General features: G+C 42.7%; 1 protein-coding gene across 2 annotated transcripts in view; it reads right to left on the bottom strand.

Annotated features, from left to right (window-relative positions):
* Nucleotides 1-21987, bottom strand: part of DOCK4 (dedicator of cytokinesis 4) — a 529522-nt gene that overhangs the window by 63350 nt on the left and 444185 nt on the right. For both annotated transcript variants that reach the window (XM_082254719.1, XM_082254720.1), the window contains 2 exons: nt 2087-2263; nt 1085-1168 (listed from right to left, as the gene is read on the bottom strand). In XM_082254719.1, coding sequence (XP_082110845.1) covers nt 1085-1168; nt 2087-2263 — 261 coding nt within the window. The remainder of the gene's footprint in view (nt 1-1084; nt 1169-2086; nt 2264-21987) is intronic.

Raw genomic sequence — 21987 nt, 5'->3', positions numbered from 1 at the left:
AGAAAACATCTACGTTGAACATGCCAGGAATAATAAGATAGTAACATTAAGTGCTCTGTGATGAAGATATTTCAGCCATCCAACAGATTCAAATGGTCTATGGATTTTAACATACACGGCTTTCTTGTCTATCATAAAACATCCTAATTTTTGGAATGTACTATAAGACTTACTATTTGATGCATAATTTTTCATATTCACTGAATGGAACATAATGATTATATTCACTGAATGGAACATAATGATTATATTAACTGAAGTTCCTTGCTCTTGTTAAGAACATAGGGAATCTTGTAACCTCCATCTCTTCTAACCCTGAAGAAAGGTGGTGGTCACCTGAAACGCATAAGGTACTGGAGGAGCACATACCTTCAAGAAAGAGGCTGTAACAATTATTGATAAAACAATTTCATAGGCTGTTTTTTTTTTTATTGTCACCGTGTTTGCATGTTTGTATACTACTATTATGTGATACGCATTTTTTACATGGAACAAATAAAATGTATAATTTTTTCTATACATTTTGGTTAGCTGTTGCCTTTTTAATTGCACATACCAAAGGGGTAATTTTGTTTTTAGTGCACAAAGCAAGGTCCATAAAGATATGGATGAGCAAGTTTGGGGTGGAGGAACTTGACTGCCCTGTTCTCAACCCAACAGAACACCTTTGGGATGAATTAGAGCAGAGACTGCGAGCCAGACCTTCTCGTCCACATTAGTGCCTGACCTCACAAATGTGCTACTGAAATAATGGTAAAACATTTACATAGACACACTCCTAAACCTTGTAGACACAGCCTTCCAAGAAGAATTGAAGTGGTTATTGCTGCAAAGGGTGGGGCCAACTCAGTATTGAACCCTAAGGACTAAGCCTGGGATGCCATTAAAGTCCATGAGTGTGTAAAGGCAAGTGTCCCAATACTTTTGACAATATAGTGTATATAAAGGAAACAGTTTAAAAACATTGTTCAGAAGCTCCATTTTTCAATCCAGCTGCTGTATTACTACGCAAGTCTAAAATGACAAATGAAAAATTACCAGCCGCAGCGGCAGCAGAGGATAGGGAGGGACATTGTGTGCTTACCTGTTCAAGCATTAGTTCTCTCAGACGTGATATCTTTTCTCCATCTTCAGGATGGTTAAAGATGTACTCCTTTACAAAGAATGCCTGAAATAAACATACATGATACCAGATGTAACCATAAATTGTAAGACTTTTTCAAAGCAACAAATGCAATGCAATATCCAAGCTTCAGAACCCTTGGTATTTATTAAACACATTATAGCATATTCATTTTTATGTAGGAAATTCTAGACTTTAGGTTTAAGAGAGGTTTCCTATCTCCGAGTGCCTCCTGTAGCAAGGTGGGTGCTAAGGAGGTACCTGTGCATGTCTGCATCTATGGAGTGTCGTTAAACCATGTCCCTGCTCTCTCCAACAGGAGTTTGCCTGACAGCAGCAGGAGCATATGGCACTGCTGCCTTAATTTTATCCTGTGAAAGCAAATGCTGGAGCCAGAGACGGCACTGGAGCAGGGACATGGAGCCAGGTAAGTGTTTAGGGAAAAGGGTTGGGAAAGGTAGAGAGGCATTTTTTACATTAAACAATGCATTAGGGCGAAACATTTTTAGACTTTAGAACTACTTTACCAATTGCATATAAGAAATGAACATTGCATTGGGCATACATAGAAGTACAGTGTTACATAGGGGCTATTTGTATTATTTATATACCAAAATGCAGTTCATTTTATGTTTTTATTGCTTCATTCACTTTATGCAATCTAGCAACCCAAAAACACTGTCTAGCAAGCGCATTTCTGATTCACAGCGATTTATCTCTCCTCAAATAAATATTAATCAATCACTTAAAGCAGGCCTCTTTTAAAAGAAGGTACTAATTAAAATTCATACTTTGCACATTGGCTGTATAAACAGTAGTGAGAAATGTAAGTGTTAATTATTTCGTAGAACCTTATACAACAGATAACCGTATTTACAATATGCAAAAATGTTCTCTTTACCTAAATCTACAAATGAAAAACAAGAACAATTTGTCTTTACATTCCTGCACGACTTGACTTACCTCTTGATACCTAGAAACTCCTCCATTAACTGCAGCATCAATAACTCCATTCAGACACATTGTCAGTGGGTTAATGTTCTGCATCTGCCGCGTCTGACACTGACTAATCAAAGTTCGCAGCTGCTGATTCTTGTTTTCCAAGACTTCAATGGCATTTTCCAAGGGACTCATTTCCACCTAAAATTATTTGTGAAAACATTATTCAAACTCGGGTTTGATAAAACATTTCATACAAAGTCCCTAAAAATGAAAAAGAAAAAATAGTCAATGTTCTAAAAGATTACCAGGAAACAGGATTGCAGGCTTGCTGTTTGCTAGCCTGGTTATCCAAATACATTTTCTAAGTTCTATAATTCCTAAGTGTGTTAGTGCCTGGGTAATGCTACAATTTAAAGCAGTAATAAACCCAAAAGCAAACATTTATTATATTGCAGCTTACCAGTTGTGGCTGCATTGTTTTTTTTTGGGGGGGGGGGGTTTCTTTCCTTTATTTTTTCCTGGTGATCCTGCCAGTAAGTCTGTTTTTTCAGTAGAACAAGCTGTCCTATAAATGTAGCACTTGGGCTTGAGACAACCCATTTACTACTGACAGGGGTGCGTACAATGATTAGCTTTTACTACAAGGTGCTGCAGATTGGACTTTTTCCTTTTTCTATACATTGAAGTTTGGGTGATCTCCGTCTGCCTTGAACCTGAAGGATCTGTTTTTTGCTGGGTGTGGGCTGCCCTGACCAGCTTATACACAATGATTAGCTGTTATTTAGGTAAAACCTATATCCCAAACAATAAAAAAAAAAAAAATGCCTTTAAAATGTTAGCTAGAGCTTGGCTTCAAATTGTTAGTGTATATAAATCTGCTAGTACATCTATCACCCCCCCCCCAGACTAACAATGCTGCTGTCCAAAGGTGCCCCTGCGCTCATTCATCTAGAGTATAGGCTATAGGAGGTGTTTTGCTCGCCAGATGACCAGGTAAAAACAGAGGGAACAAAAAACAAAAACTAATGCAGCCCAACACACCAAATGATTGATAAGCTGCAATAGAATCCATTTTTGATTATGGATTTAATACTGCTTTAAATTATTGACAGTAACTAGGTATTTTCCAGTGCTGCATATTTGAAAGTGGAAAATGCAAACAGTTTCTCTGATTAGAATTCCCCACAACCTTGATTTAGATTTGACAGATTAACTTAATATGTACAAAAAAATTGAGCAAAGACATGCTGATGTAAGGGAAGCAATGTGAAAGTGCTGCATGGGTCCTGCGGCTTGTTACTGAGGTGTTACATGAAGAAGAGAGTATTTGACTTCCAAAAAAGCGACATGCCACTCTTGGCCTTTCCAGATGCCCTATGTGATGGCCAGTGACCTCCATCAATATGTTACCATGGAACAATGCACACCTGTCCTAAAATAATGCATAGTGCCCCAGTAAAGTCGCACCATTTTTTATATTTCTAGATGCACTTTGAAAGCAATCTTTGATGAGTTCCAATACTGGCAGTTTGTCCCATGCCCTTCCAGCTCACTAGGGTGCTAGTATATGGCCAGTGAAGCAAATCAGGCCAGACAAGGCCTATTTTAATATGTTGGCCTAATTTAGGAATTGTATCTAGTGTGCTCTGGCACTTTGAGGACTCCAAGGCACATAACAAAACATCGACTGTATAAAATGGAAACTGCCAAGCATCCTCTGGTGTATATCTGCCTATCAGCACCCTGGTCGTTAGGATATGTTGCAGCTGCCACATTCTTAGACATTTCCTTGAGTCTGCCCCTCTACAGAATGAACATGATAAAACAGCATAAATGAAGTTACAGCTCCAGGGAGTCTTTTATATTACCTTTAAAAATGTTACAGAAGATGTTGCATTGTTATCAGGGGGTCATTATTGATATAAGAAGAAAAATGCCTATTTCAGCCATCAAATGATCGAGCAGGGAAAAAAAAAAAAAAAAGGTCCCTGGGACCACCACTCTAACCTGATAAAGTTACTTGTGCTTGTGATGTCTTGCACATATACTAGTAAGGCAGACCATAGATGATGCAAATTCCTTTCCTTCCACCACAAGTTGCAGGAAAGAAAATCTCTCAATTCCCTCCTAAACACAATCAGTGTTGATGGGGGAATCCCCTGACAGCAGGGGTCTGGGGATCTGTCCCTGCCAGAAGAATGCAGTGATTATTGCCAGCGGCTAAAATGGAAGCTAGAAATCCAACATGCCACAAGTCGATGGATGGATTGAAATGGATACAATAAGCCTGACCATACACGGATCGTATCTCAGCTGATCCCTGCTAAATGGGCCGAGATTTAAACCATCCATGGCCAGCTCAAGGATCAGTAGCCCTGAATATGTGAATCCAGCCTTACACACCATATCCTGGTGACGTCAAATTTTGATTTGGTTTTACTCATAGCCTTTGGCTAAAATGACATTTTAGTTTTAGTTGTATTTTAGTCGGCTAGACTCTCCAGTACACTTTAGTTGACTAAAATCAAATGGATTTAGTTAAATTTGAATGTATTATTTATACATTTATCTAGAATTGTTAACTCATTATATACTCCTGGAGTAAAAATACAATAACATGTTAATATGTATGGTATTAAAGTGATATTAAAGGCTAAGTAATTTTTTTTTAATAACAAACATGTTATCTTTACCTGCCCTGTGTAGTGGTTTTGCACAGAGCAGTCCTGATCCTCATGCTATATTCCCCCTGTGATGTGAGTTACTTTGGCTGGGGGGCTTGTGGAACCCAGATTGCTTTAGGGAGGTTGGGAGACTACTTGTCCAGCTTCCCCAGCCCCTCTTATGTGTAAGTCACCCTGTGTCTATTAGGGGCACAGGGTGACCAAGAACCTCAGTCGCGTCTGCACTAATCAGACTCACTGTACAACCACACTGGACTCAGCCTTTCGTGTTACCCCGGTTATCCTGGGTTCTATATGTGTGGTTTGTGTTGGGGTAGTAAGGGGCTCTTTCCCTTGGGACTGTAATATTTCTGAACAGTATCCCTCAGGAAATATATAAAGATATATTGCAGATTGCTAGGATATTGCATAAAGTGTTTTCATAGACCCTTGCTAGTGGGGTGGGGGTTTGTTATTTTTGACTACCTGCATTCCATTGTTCATGTCTGCCTTGAGTAAGCTTATTATGGCATGTGTATGTTTGTGTGGATTGGCTAAGGGGGGAGGGGATGTCAGAGTGTATATCTCCTTCTGCTTTGTGTTTTAATAAACAGTTTGGTTCTGGTTTGACTCCAAAACTTGTACTGTTGAGTTCTTGGGGTAACTATAGCCAGATTCACGGATCTCGGGTTCCAGAGCTTAGGAAGTAGGTTCTTGGCGGACATACCCAGTCAGGGTGTCCGGATTCCGTTACACCCCCATAGCAGCTTGCTAGGTGGCACCCAAGCAGGCTCCTGCCCAAGCCACTGCTTTGTCTGTCTATTCAGACAAAGAGCCGCAGCTCAGCCCCACCACCTCTCTCTCCTCATTGGCTTACTGACTTTGGTTGACAACAGTGGGAGCCAATGGCGATTACTGCCACATCAGCCAATGAGGAGGGAAAGTCCCCAGGGAGCAATGGTTCTCCTGCACATAGCTGGATCGAGATCAGGCTCAGGTAAGTATTGGGGGGACTGCTGCACACAGAAGGTTTTTTTATCTTAATGCATAGAATGCATTAAGTTAAAAAACCTTCTGCGTTTAGAACCACTTTAAGGTTTGAAACATGTACTACAGACACAAATTTAGCCTTTGTGATATAAAACGTCTTTTCACATTTCATAAACAAACAAAAATATTGCTTTTTGACAAACAGAAGTAAAACTTTAAAATATTTAAAAAAAGCAAAAAAAACTGTAAACTCTATTGGCCGTTATTGCCATTGCACATAATACCTGAATATATTTACAATATTAGGGAAAAAAAAATAAGAAAAGCCTTTTTCTTTTTTTTTTTCTTTCAGAAGCTTAGTAGACACCCCCTACTTATTCTTAAGTTGTAGTGCAGTGTTAATTTTGACATCAAATTTTGATTTAGTTTTAGTCATAGTCTTATGACTAAAATGCAATTTTAGTTTTTGTCATATTTTAGTCATCTGAATTTTGTTTTAGTCGTATTTTAGTAGACCAAAATAGTGTTTAGAAATTAACACTGTTTAACTGTAGATTACAAGAGGCTGAAATCAAATGCAGGTATCTACACTAGTTTTAAAAAATATATATATATATTTAATGAATATATTACTGCATTCATTGCTTTTTTGTTTTTTAAAGTTGCCAGGAGTTTATCTTTAATACTACTGAAATATATTTTTGATTTAGGATATGAATATTTATTACCAGAGTGCAATGAAAAATTACCTTTATACTCCAATGTAAGCATCCCTTACAAGTGAAATAATCAAGGCAAACTCTAAGGGCTGGTTAATTTTAGCAAGTAAAAACATTAACAATATAGCATCTTGCAGATCTTGCATACATAGAGAAACATTTGTTTGCTTCAGAAAGACTTTCACTACAAAGCAGCTGTTGTTTTTCCTATATATGTTGTGCTTCAATAGAATGCCGCTTTTAGGAAACGCAAAATACCCTTGCAGCTGGCACTGAAAGGTTTACCAACAGCCAATACATACATAACATTCATAGATAGAGAAACAAGTCCGACCTGCAAGTTAAGGCCACAGACACTAGGGTTCTGTTTTCTACGCTGGGAAAACATGTTGGAGATGAAAAACCTTAGAGCAGGAGCTATGATCCAACAGATTCCAAAAAATACATAAACTGAGCAGCCATAACTTTTTGAGCACTGCCAGGTTACCTAAATAACATTAATTATTTCATTACAAATCCATCTGAAAGTCGGCAGGATGCATTAGGTAGCAAATAAACATATTGGTGTTTATTTACTAAAATTAGAGAGCGCAAAATTAGTGACAATTCTGCAAAGAAACCAATCAGCTTCTAACCTCGGGTTGTTTAACCTCCCTGGCGGTCTGATTATGTCAGTATTTTTGAATGTCAAAGCGGTACATTGTTTTCATAGAAATCTGTTGCTTTATATTGTAGGCCTGTAATTCTTAGGAAAAAAAATGTGAAAGTGAAAAAACAAATAATAATAATAAATTAAATTATTAATAAAAGGTATGATTAAAAATAATAGGAATAAAAGAGTAAATGTGCAGGCAGGGCACTGGGTAAAGCAATGGGGACAAAACTGAGGTGAAATGGTTTAACCACTTGTCGACCGCCGCACGACTATCTACGTCGGCGGTCAGCCCCTCACAGGCAAAGTGACATAGGGCTACGTTACTAGCTTGTGAGGGTCTAGGGAGCAAGCGCGCTCCCGCTCCCGCGTGGTCACGGACCCCCCCGCACGTGTGACCGTGTGTATTTTTACAGTAAAAGTGCATATGTATAGCACTGATTACTGTAGAAATGTCACTGGTAACCCCAAAAGTGGCAAAAATGTCAGTCAAGGGTCCGATCTGTCCGCCGCAATGTCGCAGTACCGCAAAAAAAAGTCGCAGATCGCCGCCATTACGCGTTTAAAAAAAAAAAAACAACAAAAATGACAAAAATCTTTCCCTTTGTTAGTAAACGCAATAACTTTTGCGCAAACCAATCAAAATACGCTTTTTGTGATTTTTTTTACCAAACATAGGTAGCATAAAACAAATTGGCTGAAAATGTTACATTTTTTGGGGGGGGGGAATTTCATATAAAAAAATGTGAAAAATATTGCTATTTTTGCAAAATTTACGCTCTTTTTTTGTTTATAGCGCGTGATCAAAAAATCGCACAGGTGATCAAATACCACCAAAAGAAAGCTCTGTTTGTGGGAAAAAAAGGACGCCAAATTTGTTTAGGTACAGCATCGCACGACCGCGCAATTGTCCGTTAAAGTCACGCAGTGCCGAATCGCAAAATACCCCCTGGTCTTTTAGCAGCCAAATCCTCCGGGGCTTAAGTGGTTAATAGAGTAATGTAATCCTAACAGATTACAATGTATCATGTCATATTTTGTGTACTTTTTTTGAATTTCCCACCCAGTTCCGCCTACCTGCGTCGCGGCACTTGCAGGGAACGGAACCCGGAAGACGGATGCTGGTATCGGCTGGTGGACACAGCAGGAGGACATCAGGGGACAAGGTAGGTTTAACAACAGGGTAACCCCCGAGTGTGGCTCGGGGTTACCGCTTTTGGTGCTGAAAATTAACCCCGAGCCACACTCTGGATTACCACCAGTTAGGTTAATTAAGCTTTAGCAATAAAACCTGGAAGCTGATTGGTTTCTTTGCAGAATTGTGACTAATTTTGCCCTCTCTAGCTTAAGTAAATAAACCCCATTGCTACTGAATTTGTGTTGAAAGCAGAAAAAATGGCTATCACAGTTTGATGTGTATGGGGGCTGCTAATCCACAGACCAGTCATGGTGCCCATGCTGACCCGTGTCTACAGCCAAAAGAGCATACAATGGGCAGGTGAGCATCAGAACTGAGACTTACAGAGCAATAGAAGATGGCCTGGTCTGATGAATCATGTTTTTTTTCATCACACAGATGGCTGGGTAATATCTCCTATTGTCGTCTAAGGGCGCTTAGAAAACAGCTGTATGAATATTGAGTACTTGGGTCCTTGGCGGAGTTTATATCCAAAAAAAAGGCAACTACACATACTTTTCTTCGGCCCATCAATCGTATAGTAGGTTAGATTATTTTTTTGTGGGACCACATGTATTGGAATGGAATCCATCTGTGGATATTGGATCTTTTATGTGGTCCGATCATTCACCTATTTTGTTGACAACATATCCCCCACAGACTCCATGTCCTGGCGTTTGAATTAAACTCTTATGTCAGATCAATGTTGCCATCAAGCCATTGAAGTTGCAATCTGCAATTTTTTTTCCGATCAGGAGCATGATGAAACTCCTTTACCCATACAGTACAATGGCAAGCCTTTAAGGCCGTGATTTGTGGGTTGTTTATTCAACACGGTGCCAGGCTTAAAAAAGAAAGATCAGCTGCAAACGAAAATACTATGTGCAAGCTCCGTTCCTTAGAAACTTCAAATAAAGCTTCTCCCTCTTCAGAGCTGTTAGCGGATATATCGTCTACAAGATCATCTCTATTGCCAACTGACATGGAAACAAATGTGGGAGACTCTTAGCCCGATCTTTACACCCCCGTTCTTCCCAGACTTTTACTGTACATTAAGTCGCTATCAGGGGAAATCACCTAAGACCCGCCTTCCCTCCAACAGGCTTTCTTTTGATTATTTCTCAGCTTTATATAATTTTGCTCCAGTAACATCCTTAGAGGAGTGGAGGTCTTTTTCCTGTCGCATACAAGACTATGAAACCATTATCCCAACACTAAATGGGGACACTATGGACTCCCTGGATTACCAATACACCGTCCATTAAAAGTCCAGGTCCGGATGGATTTACCTCAAAATTTTACAAAACCTATAAGGAGCATTTATTCAGATTTATGCTTCGAATGTTTAATTGTATCTCTACTACCAATATATTTCCCACTCAGACAATGGAGGCTCATATCACCTTACTTCCAGCACCAGACAAAGACCCAATGCTATGCTCCAGCTATCGCCCTATACCCCGAATTGGGGTAGATGTAAAAATGTATGTCAAACAGATTGCCACAAGTCTTTAAATCCTGGCACTATATTCCAGACCTAGTGCTAAGATATGAATTAATCCCCCCTCCTGTTTTTTTCAGTAATGGAACATTTAGCATTAGCTCGAAGACCAAACCTGTCCATTACTGGCATGCAAATAGTAGGAAGTGAAACTTGCAGTATTTGCCGATGACCTTACATCATCAATCCTCATGTGTCCATGCCTTCTATTTTGCTGGAGTTCCAACATTTTGAATCTTTGAGCCATTTTAAGGTAAATTTATCAAAATCAGAAATTCTCAATGTATCTCTTTTACCACACCAATCAAGGTACTAAGGAATAATTTTCCATTTAGATTCTGTTCTTCTATGCTCAAATATTTTGGTATCAGAATTCCATTTGATTTTACTCTGTTATATTTGGAAAATTATACCCTGATGCAACGTACATTACAAAACCTTAAAAAGTATGATCGTGGCTAATATTCATGGTTTGGGAGGATTACTATCCTAAAAATTTACATATTACCTTGTTTTCTTTTCCTCTTTCAAACTATACCTATTGTGGTCCCCCATGCTTTTTTTTTGTTACTCTACAAACTGCTTTTACACTGTCTTTTTGGGAGGGTAAAAGACCTAGATTACATAGAAAATCTTATCTCTCCCTACAACAAGAGGAGGAGTAGGTGTACCAGATCTTTATTACCATCACGCTGCAGTAGTTTTAAGCAGGTTATTCAATTGGTTCCACCACTCCCATACTAAACAATGGGTTTTTATAGAACAGGCGATTGCTCCTTACGATCTTCAGTTGCTCCTTTGGATAGATCCATCTATCTGTGGTACTTCCTCATCACTACCTCTTCTTACATCCCAACTATTGTACATTTGGGATAAAATGCAATCACAACTGGGATTTTCTCCTAAAGTGGGCCAGATGGCCCCTTTGTTTGGAAATCAACAGTTCCTCCCCCCACCCCCACTGCAGTGGCCCGGACATGTTTTTTGTCGTGGAATAAGGAGTCGCACCGCCGACACGGTATCTCGTGATACTGGGGCTTCATAATACCGTTACTGGGATGACCATAGCCCAAACTCCACAATCACTTTGTTATCTATTCTACCCTATTCTTCTAAATGCTTTAAGAAAGATATCCTTAGACATTGGCTGACAGTAGCAAGGTCAGTCATACCGCACCACTGGTGAAAGGAACAGGCTCCTGTGCTTTAATTGAGTGGGTGGTAGACATGGACTATTTGAGAGAATGGAATCTCTTTTGGCATATGAATCAGAAACAATATCAACAATATGGACAATATCAACCAACTTGGCTCCCTTAAAAATGATTTAGGGAATTATCAGAAATGCAAAATCTTATAGGGGGACAACTGTAGGACCTGAATTGGTCCAAGGTTTCCTTATGAGGAGCAGCATCTAGTTGTTCACCCCTGTTTGTAATATAAACATGATATATATATATATATATATATATATATATATATATATATATATATATATATATATATATAATAATTTTTTGTTTTCCTTTCTACTATTTTTTTCCTTCCCTTTTTTTCTTCCTTTTCTACCTGCAGAGGTCTAGTAACCTCCATGCCTTGAATGTGCATGGTCTTAAAGTTTTGGCTGATGAGGTCAATGTTTTAACATCCATTGTGCTCCAAGAGATGTGGGATCCACGTGCCCTCATATGTTGCACAAAAAAATTTGGGGAAAATCGGATTTTTGTAAGATCTTACCGTAAAATCCTTTTCTCTTAGCTCATTGACAGACGTAGTCTTCTTGATTCACATCAATTGGGTTATGTTGTCTCCGCAGGAGTAGGACTAGGCAGAAAGAAAAAACGTTCTGGCTCCACCCTAGGGGCAGTCCCAGAGGGTATATCCTCCCTCTCTCTGCTACAAGGAATCAGTTCTGTTATAAAGCAGCAACAGAGAATTTAACCCAACCCAACTCAATGATAGAGGGGCGGGTACTACGTCTGTCAATGAGCTAAGAGAAAAGGATTTTACGGTAAGATCTTACAAAAATCCGATTTTCTCGGTCGCTCATTGACAGACGTAGTCTTCTTGATTCACATCAATTGGGACATCCAGAAGCAGTGCCACAAATGAGGGGTGGGATTGACAGAAATCAAAATCCAATCTAGAAGGCCCAACCGGTGCCAACTAGAAGTTTTAAAGGCTCATTATAAACAAAGAATGAGACTCAAACAAAAATTTCCAACGGAAAAAAACCCTCGAGGTAGACCACTGGTCTCCTCAAATGGCGGCCTGCAAAACCTTGCGGCCAAACGAGGCATCAGACGATGCCATTACATCAACTTTATAATGTTTTGTAAAGGTATGCACCGACGACCAGGTAGCCGCCTTGCACACCTGGACCACTGACGCCTGATGGCGAAAGGCCCATGACGCACTCAGTGCCCGAATGGAATGCGCCTTAACAGGGAACGGGGGCTCCCGACCCTTAATAGAATAAGCCTGTACCACCGTCTGTCTGATCCATTTGGAAATAGTCGCGGCAGATGCAGGCAACCCCTTTTTGGGTCCATCCGGGATCACAAAAAGTGAATCCGTCTTGCGAAACGAGTCTGTCGTTTTCAAGTATACCCTGATCGCCCGGACCACATCCAAGGAGTGTAAAGCAAACTCCCGAGGATGACTGGGCTTAGGACACAGGGAAGGTAACACAATTTCTTCATTCAGATGAAATTCTGAAACCACTTTTGGTAGGAAGGATGGATTCGGACGAAGAACCACCTTATCTCTATGAACCACCAGATATGGGGAACGACAAGATAATGCGGCCAGTTCTGACACCCTGCGTGCAGAAGTGATAGCCACCAAGAAGGCCACCTTCTGGGACAACGTAGGTAGAGGAATCTCCCTAATATCTTCAAAGGGAGGTTTCTGAAGAACCGACAATACTAAATTAAGATCCCAGGGTGGTAACGGCGCGCGCACTGGCGGAGCCAGATGTCGCACCCCCTGGATGAAATTCCGCACCAAGGAATGAGTAGCCAAAGGCTTCTGAAAGAAGATAGCTAATGCTGAGACCTGACCCTTGATAGTGCTCAAGGCCAGTTTCTGCTCAACCCCTTGTTGCAGAAAAGCTAATATTCGACTAACCGAATAAGATCGTGGGTGGAACCCCAGGGGTTCACACCATGCAATGTAGGACTTCCATGTGCGATGATAAATCTTTCTGGAAGTCGCTTTCCTTGCTTTAACTAGAGTAGGAATAACTGAAGCTGACAATCCCTTGTCCTTCAGCACCTGGGTCTCAATAGCCAGGCCGTTAAAGCCAGCGATCGTAAAGCAGGATGGAAGATCGGTCCCTGAGACAGTAGATCCTCCCTGAGAGGAAGTCTCCACGGGACGTCCGCCACCAGTCTGACCAAGTCGGCGTACCAAGCTCGGCGAGGCCAGTCCGGAGCTACCAGGATTACTGGAATTCCTTCCTCCTCTATCCTGCGAAGAAGTCTTGGCAGTAACCCGAGAGGAGGGAAAGCATACATTAGCTGGTATTGCCCCCACGGGGCGACCAGTGCGTCTGCGGTCTCTGCTAGAGGATCGCGGGAGCGAGCCACGAATCTCTGTACTTTCCTGTTGAATCGTGATGCCAACAGATCCACATCCGGGGTGCCCCAACGTAGGCACAACTGGTGGAAAACTTCTGGATGGAGGGACCATTCCCCCTGATCTAGAGTCTGACGGCTGAGATAATCTGCCTGCCAATTTTCCACCCCCGGAATGAACACCGCAGAGATAGCTGGAACAAAGTTTTCCACCCAGCGAAGAATGCAAGCCACTTCCTTGGCCGCTCGGACACTCTTGGTGCCCCCCTGGTGATTGACATAAGCCACAGCCGTGGCGTTGTCCGACTGGATCCGAACCGGGCTGCCCTGGAGCTGCTCGGTCCAGTGAATCAGACAAAGTCTGATCGCTCTCAGTTCCAATACATTTATCGGTAACCTGGATTCTTCCGGGGACCAAAGTCCCTGAACGGATAACTGACCGAGAATTCCTCCCCATCCGGATAGACTGGCATCCGTGGTCACTATCGTCCAATATATTGGCAGAAATTACTTTCCCTGGCTGAGCATCGGAGACCGAAGCCACCAGACCAGAGACTCTCTGGTCTGTTTGCTCAATTGGATCCGATAGTCCACGGACTCTGGATTCCGATTCCATCTGAGAAGAATCTCTAGCTGAAGAATTCGGGTATGGGACTGGGCAAATGGGACTGCTTCGAAGGAAGCCTCCATCAACCCCAGAACCCTCATGCAAGTCCGAAGGGAAGACCAGCTGTTGGATAGTAACAACTGGACTGCTGATTGAATCTTCCGGAGTTTCCCTACCGAAAGGAAAACTCTTGTCCTGACTGTGTCTAGAATTAGACCCAGATATTCGAGCCTCTGGGTGGGAACCAGAAAAGACTTTTGCTGGTTCACCAGCCACCCGAATTCCTGTAAAGAAATTATAGTAATTTCTATGTTTTGTAGCAGGGTCTGTGGAGACTCTGCATGAAGCAGGAGATCGTCTAGGTAACCTAGAATCGATATGCCTCTTTGGCGCAGTAGTGCCAACATTGGGGCCAACACCTTCGTGAAGACCCGAGGAGCTGTGGCGAGACCGAAAGGTAACGCCACAAACTGATAGTGGTTCTCTTCTACGGAAAAACGTAGAAACCGCTGATGTCCTGCGAAAATGGGAATGTGAAGATATGCGTGCTTGATGTCTATGGACGCTAGGACATCCCCTGAATGCAGGAAGGCTGCTACTGTGCGAATGGATTCCATCTTGAATTTTCTTATGTTGAGAAAGGAATTGAGTGCCCTTAAGTCCAGAATTGGACGCACTTTGCCCTCTTTCCTGGGTATTGTAAATAGGTTTGAATAAAACCCCTGAAAGCGTTCTGTCCAAGGAACGTGGACTACCACTCCTTGTTGTAGTAAATCCGTGACTGCTCTCCGCAGATCTTCTAAACGATCCGGGGATAGTCGGATATTGGAAGGGAAGAATCACGCCGGTGGGAGAGATCGAAACTCGATCTTGTACCCTGACCTTATGATTTCGCAAACCCACTTGTCCGGGATTCTGGAAAGCCATGGATCCGGGAACCGGCGAAGACATCCCCCCACCCCAGTTATGGGTGGGGGCGCACCTTCAAGCTTTGGTAGACTTATCTTCAGGTCTGGAGGGGGCGGGCCTTTGCTTGCCCGACCAACGTCCCCTGAAGCCTCCTGAAGGAGCTTTGGAGGACTTAATTTTTTCACCCGCGGGGCGAAAAAAATTTTTGTGAGCAGAGAAAGAAGGCCCTAGTCTTTGACGAGGTCCTTTACCCTTAGCATTTTGCGGTAAAAAGGGGCTCTTTCCTCCCGTGAGATCCTTAATGATCTCATCTAAGTTGGCTCCAAATAAACGCTCTCCTGAAAAGGGGATATTAGCCAATGCTTTTTTGGAACCTTGGTCGGCTAACCAACCTTTTAGCCACAGTGTACGCCTGAGAACCACTGCTGAAACTGAGGCTCGCGCCAATAGTGGAGTGGCGTCTAACGCCGCATCACACACAAACTGTAACCCCTGTATCATCTGTTCCAACAAATCTGATACCGCCTGAGGGACCTCTTCTAAGTCCCGGCGTAACCACTTGGTCCATTCAGTTACAGTCTGCGAAACCAGCCCAATAGCAATTATTGGTCTGAAAGCTGATCCAATCAAGGAAAACATGGTGCGAGACATAGCTTCTATCTTGCGATCCACCGGATCTTTAAAAGACGGAGCGTCTTCTAAAGGAATAACCGTGGCTTTATTCAATCTAGCAATTGGTGAATCCACCACAGGTGGTTCTGTCCATTTCTTAATGAGGGTTTCCTCAAACGGATAACGCCTGTTAATGCGTTTAGAAATAGCAGAAGTGCGTTTTGGCAGACTCCATTCTTCTTTGATTGGATTGCCAAAACATTTGGGCAATGGAAAACCTTCGCCACTTTGATGCGTTTTTTAGTCCCAAAGGGGATTTCAGTTTCAGCTATTTCCGACGGAGTACCCTGTAATCGTAAGGTTTCTTGAACAGATACAATGAGTGCGTTTACCAACGCTTCCTCTCGGGCTATGGCTGATGCCGAAACATCCTCCTCACTGTCTGAAGAGACAGTACCCGAGACACCAATCCCAGATGAGGTACCTGCAACTGCAGAAATAGGCTCAGATTCTGAATCCGAAGTTTCAGATAATATGGGGTTAGGCGGGGGTCGCTTTCTTGCGCCCTGTCCCTGACAAGCCACTTCCACCCAGGACACAAAAGTTTCCATAATAGCTGACAATGATTCAATCGTCAGTGGGGTGCTGGAGGATCCTGCAGACACCTCGAGGGGATCCGGTGGAGATACATGAGTGGCAGGGTCCATGTTAACTCAGGACACCTCTGCCAGAAAAAAACTTTTTTTTTTTTTTTTTTTATGTGTATCCCCCTAGCGCAATAGCGCCCCTCAGAGTACCTGCTTCTTGATCCCCACAGAGAGAGAGAGGGACCCTCAAGGCTCACCACCTGATGCAGAGAAGTTTCCTACCAACTGCAGTCAGCGTTTGTCTCTTACAGACTGGAAAGAGCTGTGTTCGTTTTCCCGGGTAGAAGGAAGTGGCTCCGCCCCCTGTGTACGCCTTCCGGCGTTCCCAGCTCTCCTCGAGGTTAGCTGGGCTCTTCAAACATGACCGCCCCCATACAGGAGACAATCGACTCCAAAAAAAATGGCGGCCGACGTGACCTGCGGACATACATGTACCTGGTCTACAGCAAAATGGCGGCGGATTGCCGAAGTCTCGTTTTCCCAGCACATCCACCTGTATATCCTGCTGATGGCGGTTTATCGATCTGCAGGAGGTCCACTACAATTAAGGTAGGATTATACCTCCTATGTCTACTGCAATACTGCAGTCTGCTGGGTAGAGTGTTAGCTCCCAAACCAAGTCCGCTTGCCCATTGTATTTACAAGGGGGACTTTTAGTGTCAGATAGATACTCACCATGTATGGAGGGGCCCATATTCCACACTGCCTCATAACGAGGAAAAAAGGAAACATTTACTCACCATACCGACCGACAGGCACCCTCTCTTCACAATACCCTCTCCACCGGGGTGGGGGGTTGTTGACCACTCCGGACGCCTCGACTCTCTGGTTCCTGGCGTCCAAGCGAGACTTTTAACTCGCAAGGTCAGTCCCTCCAATGGGACTCCGTCGCGGCCGACCCAGCGCGGAGCTCTGGTCTGCACGCGCTCGTAGGCAGAAACCGGGGTGACCACTGGATCTCAACATCCAGCCCGTCGCCCGGCACCGCATACTTACTTGAATGTGTCGCGGCCGACCAAGCGCGATGCAATGGTCTGCGCGCGCTCGTAGGCAGGCTGGGGTGACCACTAGTGTCGACCCAGATCCGGCATAATTGCTTGAAGATCTCACAGGAAAAAACACTGGAGAAAACTACCTAAAAAAATATTTTTTCTAGAAAAAAATCTTGCCAGGACCAAAAGATCCCAGCGAGGAACTTAGGTCCTTACTCCTGACTAGACAGAAAAAAACTGATTCCTTGTAGCAGAGAGAGGGAGGATATACCCTCTGGGACTGCCCCTAGGGTGGAGCCAGAACGTTTTTCTTTCTGCCTAGTCCTACTCCTGCGGAGACAACATAACCCAATTGATGTGAATCAAGAAGACTACGTCTGTCAATGAGCGACAGAGAAACACAGTTTTTGCCCCCTTATGTGTCTCTTCTGCAGCTGCGCTTGTCACAGGAAGCTGCAGCAGAAACACTGTTGGTTTATGTTGGGGGGGGGGGGGCGGGTGCTAAAAGTCAGTACGGAAAGTAGGAGGGGCAGGGCTATAATTGGCTGTGGTGGGTAAGTCAATCACAGCCAAACATAGCTTTGTCCCTAGCAGAGCTCAGGGGTCAGGGGAAGGTGATACAAAGTTCATGGGTCTGTATCAAGTGACGCAGAGTGATGTAGAGATCAGGTGTGATTAATGGCTCAAAGGTCAGTAGTAGAGTTCAGGGGTCAGTAATAAGTTATGCAGAGTTTAGGGGTCAGGATTAAAGGGACGCAGAGTTCAGAGGTCAGAAATACACTGTAAGTGACACAGAGTTCAGAGGTCGGTAATGGCTCACACACAGATCAGTAGTAGCCAACGCAGAGTTCAGGGGTCAGTAGTAATTCACTCACTACCAAAATCCTGAACAGGTGCCCCAACGTCGAATGCTGAGCCCTGGCCCCTCCAATATACCTCCATAAATACTGTGCTGTCCCTATTTAACACGACCTCATTCTATACTATGCAAGTCAACTCAGACCCTATGCAACCACATCTTTGAGCTACACCCAATTTTCAGTGCAATGCGGCTGTGTGCGCCTCATTTTGGTATTTACAGCCTAGGGGCCCCAACATAGCCTTGCACACAGGCCCACTGCTTTCTGAAAAAGCCCCTGAGGCAGGTAATAGTGGAGAAAGGAATTGATATGTTTAAGTAGGTATCAGAGCAAATCTTATAATGCAATCTTCTATTGAAAAAGGATCTTTGATTATTAATATTCAGGATTTATATAGCATCAACAGTTTGCGCAGCGCTTTACAACATGAGGGTAGACCGTACAGTTACAGTTCAATACAGGAGGAATCAAAGGGCCCTGCTTGTTAGAGCTTACAATCTAAGAGGGAGGGTCAGGTGATAAAAAAAAGGTATTAACTGTGGCGGAAGGGCTGATGGAGAAAAAAAAATACAGTTGTTAGGTGGGGGCGGGATAAGCTGCCCTGAATTGAAAAGTTTTCAGGGATCGTCTAAAAGAAAACAGAGTAGGAGATAGTCTGACAGATTGGGACAGGGAGTTCCATAGGATGGGAGAGGCTCTGGAAAAGTCCTGGAGGTGAGCATATGAGGAGGTGACGAGGGGAAGCAGGATGACTTGTAATTTGGTATTCTGAGACTAGGTTAGTGATGTAGCTGAGTGTCGAGTTGTAGATGGCTTTATAAGTTGTTGTTAGTACTTTGAATTTAATTTGTTAGGTGAACAGAAGCCAGTGGAGGGATTGGGTACATTACTGTGGTAAATAAATACAGTGAATATATTAGTATACTTGTGGGGGTCACAATATACCCAGGTCTTGTTTGCTTTGAACACTGATCTTCAAGGTCTTTTGAAATTAGTTATGTAGGAAGTTAAAGGGGTTGTAAAGGCAGAAGGTTTTTTATATCCCAATGCTTTTTTTTGCATTGAGATAAAAAGCCTTCTGTTTGCAGCAGTCCCCCTCAGCCTCTCTAATACTTAACTGAGCCCATCTCTATCCAGTGATACCGCAGGAGTGCACAAGACTCTCCCTCCTCATTGACTGAGATGGCGGCACGGCGCCATTGGCTCCTGCTGGCAATAACATTTAGTGAGCCAATAATGAGAGAGAGGGGGTGGGGTCGGTCCATGGCTCCATGTCGGAATAGACACAGGGAGCTGCAGCTCGGCTCAGGTGCCCCCATAGCAAGGTGCTTGCTGTGGGGGCACTCGTCAGGAGGGAAGGGCCAGGTGTGCCGGTTAGGGACCTGACAAGAGGAGGATCTGGACCACTTCACAGAGCAGGTAAGTATGGCATGTTTGGTATTTTTACCCCCCCCCCCAAAAAAAATAAAAAATAAAATAAAAATAAGACTGATCTGAAACTAATGAATAAATTAGTTTTTTATTCATTAATTTTCACTCACTTTCCTTTTTCCATTTTTAGAGGAAGGGGAGGGCTCACAGATGTAAAAACTGCACTGTGTACATCATGTGATCACTGCGACTGGTCATCAAAGTGATCACATGGTACACAACTGCTCAGATCAGCTCTGTACCCATTGCAGGATTATTTACTAAAACTGGAGCACATGAAATCTGGTGCACCTGTAGATAGTAACCAATCAGCTTCTACACTATTTTATCAAAAGTATTGGAATGCTTGCCTTTACACGCACATGAACCTTAATAGCATCCCAGTCTTAGTCCATAGGGTTTAATATTGAGCTGACCCACCCTTTGCCGCTATAACAGCTTCAACTCTTCTGGGAAGACTGTCCACAAGGTTTAGGAGTGGGTCTATGGGAATGTTTGACCATTCTTCGAGAAGCGCATTAGTGAGGTTAGGCCCCGATGTTGGACGAGAGGCCTGGCTCTCAGTCTACGCTCTAGATCATTTCAAAGGTGTTCTATTGGGATGGGGTCAGGACTCTGTGCAATTCAGTCAAGTTCCTCCACCCCAAACTCGCTCATCTATGTCTTAATGGACCTTGCTTTGTGCACTAGTGCGCAGTTATGTAGAAAGGGGCCATCCCCAAACTGTTCCCACAACGTTGAGAGCATGAAATTGTCCAAAACTTCTTGGTTTGCTGACGCCTTATGAGTTCACTTCACTTAGACTAAAGGGCCAAGCACAATCCCTGGGAAAACAACCCCACACCATAATCCCCCCCTCTAATAATTTGGAACAGTGCTGAAAGCAAGCTCCATTAAGAGATGGAGGAGCGAGTTTGGGGTGGAGGAACTTGACTGGTCCTGACCTTAACCTGATAGAACACATTAGGGATGAATTACAGCGGAGACTGCGAGCCAGGCCTCTTGTCCAACATCAGTGTCTAACCTCACAAATGCTCTTCTGAAAGAGTGGTGAAAAATTCCCATAGACACACTCCTAAACCTTGTGGACAGCCTTCCCAGAAGAGTTGAAGCTGTTATGGCTGCAAAGGGTGGGTCAACTCAATGTTGAACTCTACAGACTAAGACTGGGATGCAATGTTCATGTGCATGTAAAGGTAGACATCCCAATACTTTTGGTAATATAGTGTGTCTTCAGCTTGTTCAGTTAAGTTTGAGCCCTTGTTCATACCAGTGCAGCTTTGAAATCGCACTACTTCAACACAATTTCAAAGTTGCGCATCAGTGCGATTTGCACTACTGATTTTATAGCAGCTTGCGACTTTATACAACAGAAGTGTATACAAGTCACAATGAAATCGGCAAAAAAGTGCAGGAACCTTTTTTCAAAGTCACTCATTTGAACGGTTCCATTGCCGACAATGGGGTGCGACTTGTCGTGATTTGGAACTGTTAAAACGCATGACACATCACGCCAGTGTGAAGGGGGCCTAAAAATAAAAGATGGCTGCCATTCCTTTGTTCTAGCAGATCAGTCTTAGTAAATTCCCCTCACTGTGTGTGAACTCATTCATCTGAGGACAACTCGAATGACAGCTATTAATGGGAGAACTTGCCACCCAAGTGCTATTTCTGAAGTGATGTCTCTAAATGGGGACTCTAAAAATAGATGTCCACCACACTTTTTCATTTTTTTTTTTTTTTACATGATAAGCTGGTTAATACTTTATGTTCACTAAAAAAAAAAAAAAAAAAAATGACAGTAACATATATAATTTCGACATAAATAATTCTAACAATATATCAGTCGTTATGCAGGTCAATTAGACTCTCAGGCTTTTTCAACATTTGCAAATTGCCCCCAGACCCTGGCATCAGAAAGGCCGTACTAAACAGAATGGCACAGTACACAGTTGTCAAGCATTGTGTTGTACCACATGTAATCTTTGAATGGTACTAAAATTTTGTGACTTCCCCAGACAGTCTGGAATAGTGGTTCTGGATGTGGCTTCATCACCCACTACCCATTTTAGCATAGCGTAAAAATGATCTGGATGGGTTTGCTGTACAGAATAAATTCTCCACATGTGTGTACGTTTAGAACATTTACACTCATTTAATAATGAATATACAAACTGACTTTTCATGTACAGACTTCTAATAAAATGCAGAAAATATGCTTGCAAAATATCCTTAGGCAACTAGTTATTTTTCCAGTAAATTCAGAACTAACAAATTAAGCCACCTTAAAATACCATAAGAACTGTTTGTTATAACAGAACATTTTATGTTACTACTTGGACAAGTATTGGACATGTAGTAGTTCACCAATTAAAGTAACATGGTTTTACCCAGTTGGTAAATATCAATATTATCTAGGCGTAAAAAAAAAAATAATTCACTCCAGCGATGGCCACTTCTGAAAAAACTTCTTCACTGCCCCTGGTCACAAAATAGTTACAAGAGCTCCTTGATCCACTTTTACATATCCCAGCCTAATCTTACCTATATTTCTAAAAAAAAAAAAAAAAAAAAAAAGGGAATA

The sequence above is a fragment of the Pelophylax lessonae genome, assembly GCF_965119305.1.
Source record: "Pelophylax lessonae genome assembly, chromosome: 4".
Taxonomy (NCBI): Eukaryota; Metazoa; Chordata; class Amphibia; order Anura; family Ranidae; genus Pelophylax; species Pelophylax lessonae.
The sequence above is the reverse complement of the archived record's forward strand: the minus strand, read 5'-3'. Positions and strand labels throughout refer to the sequence as shown.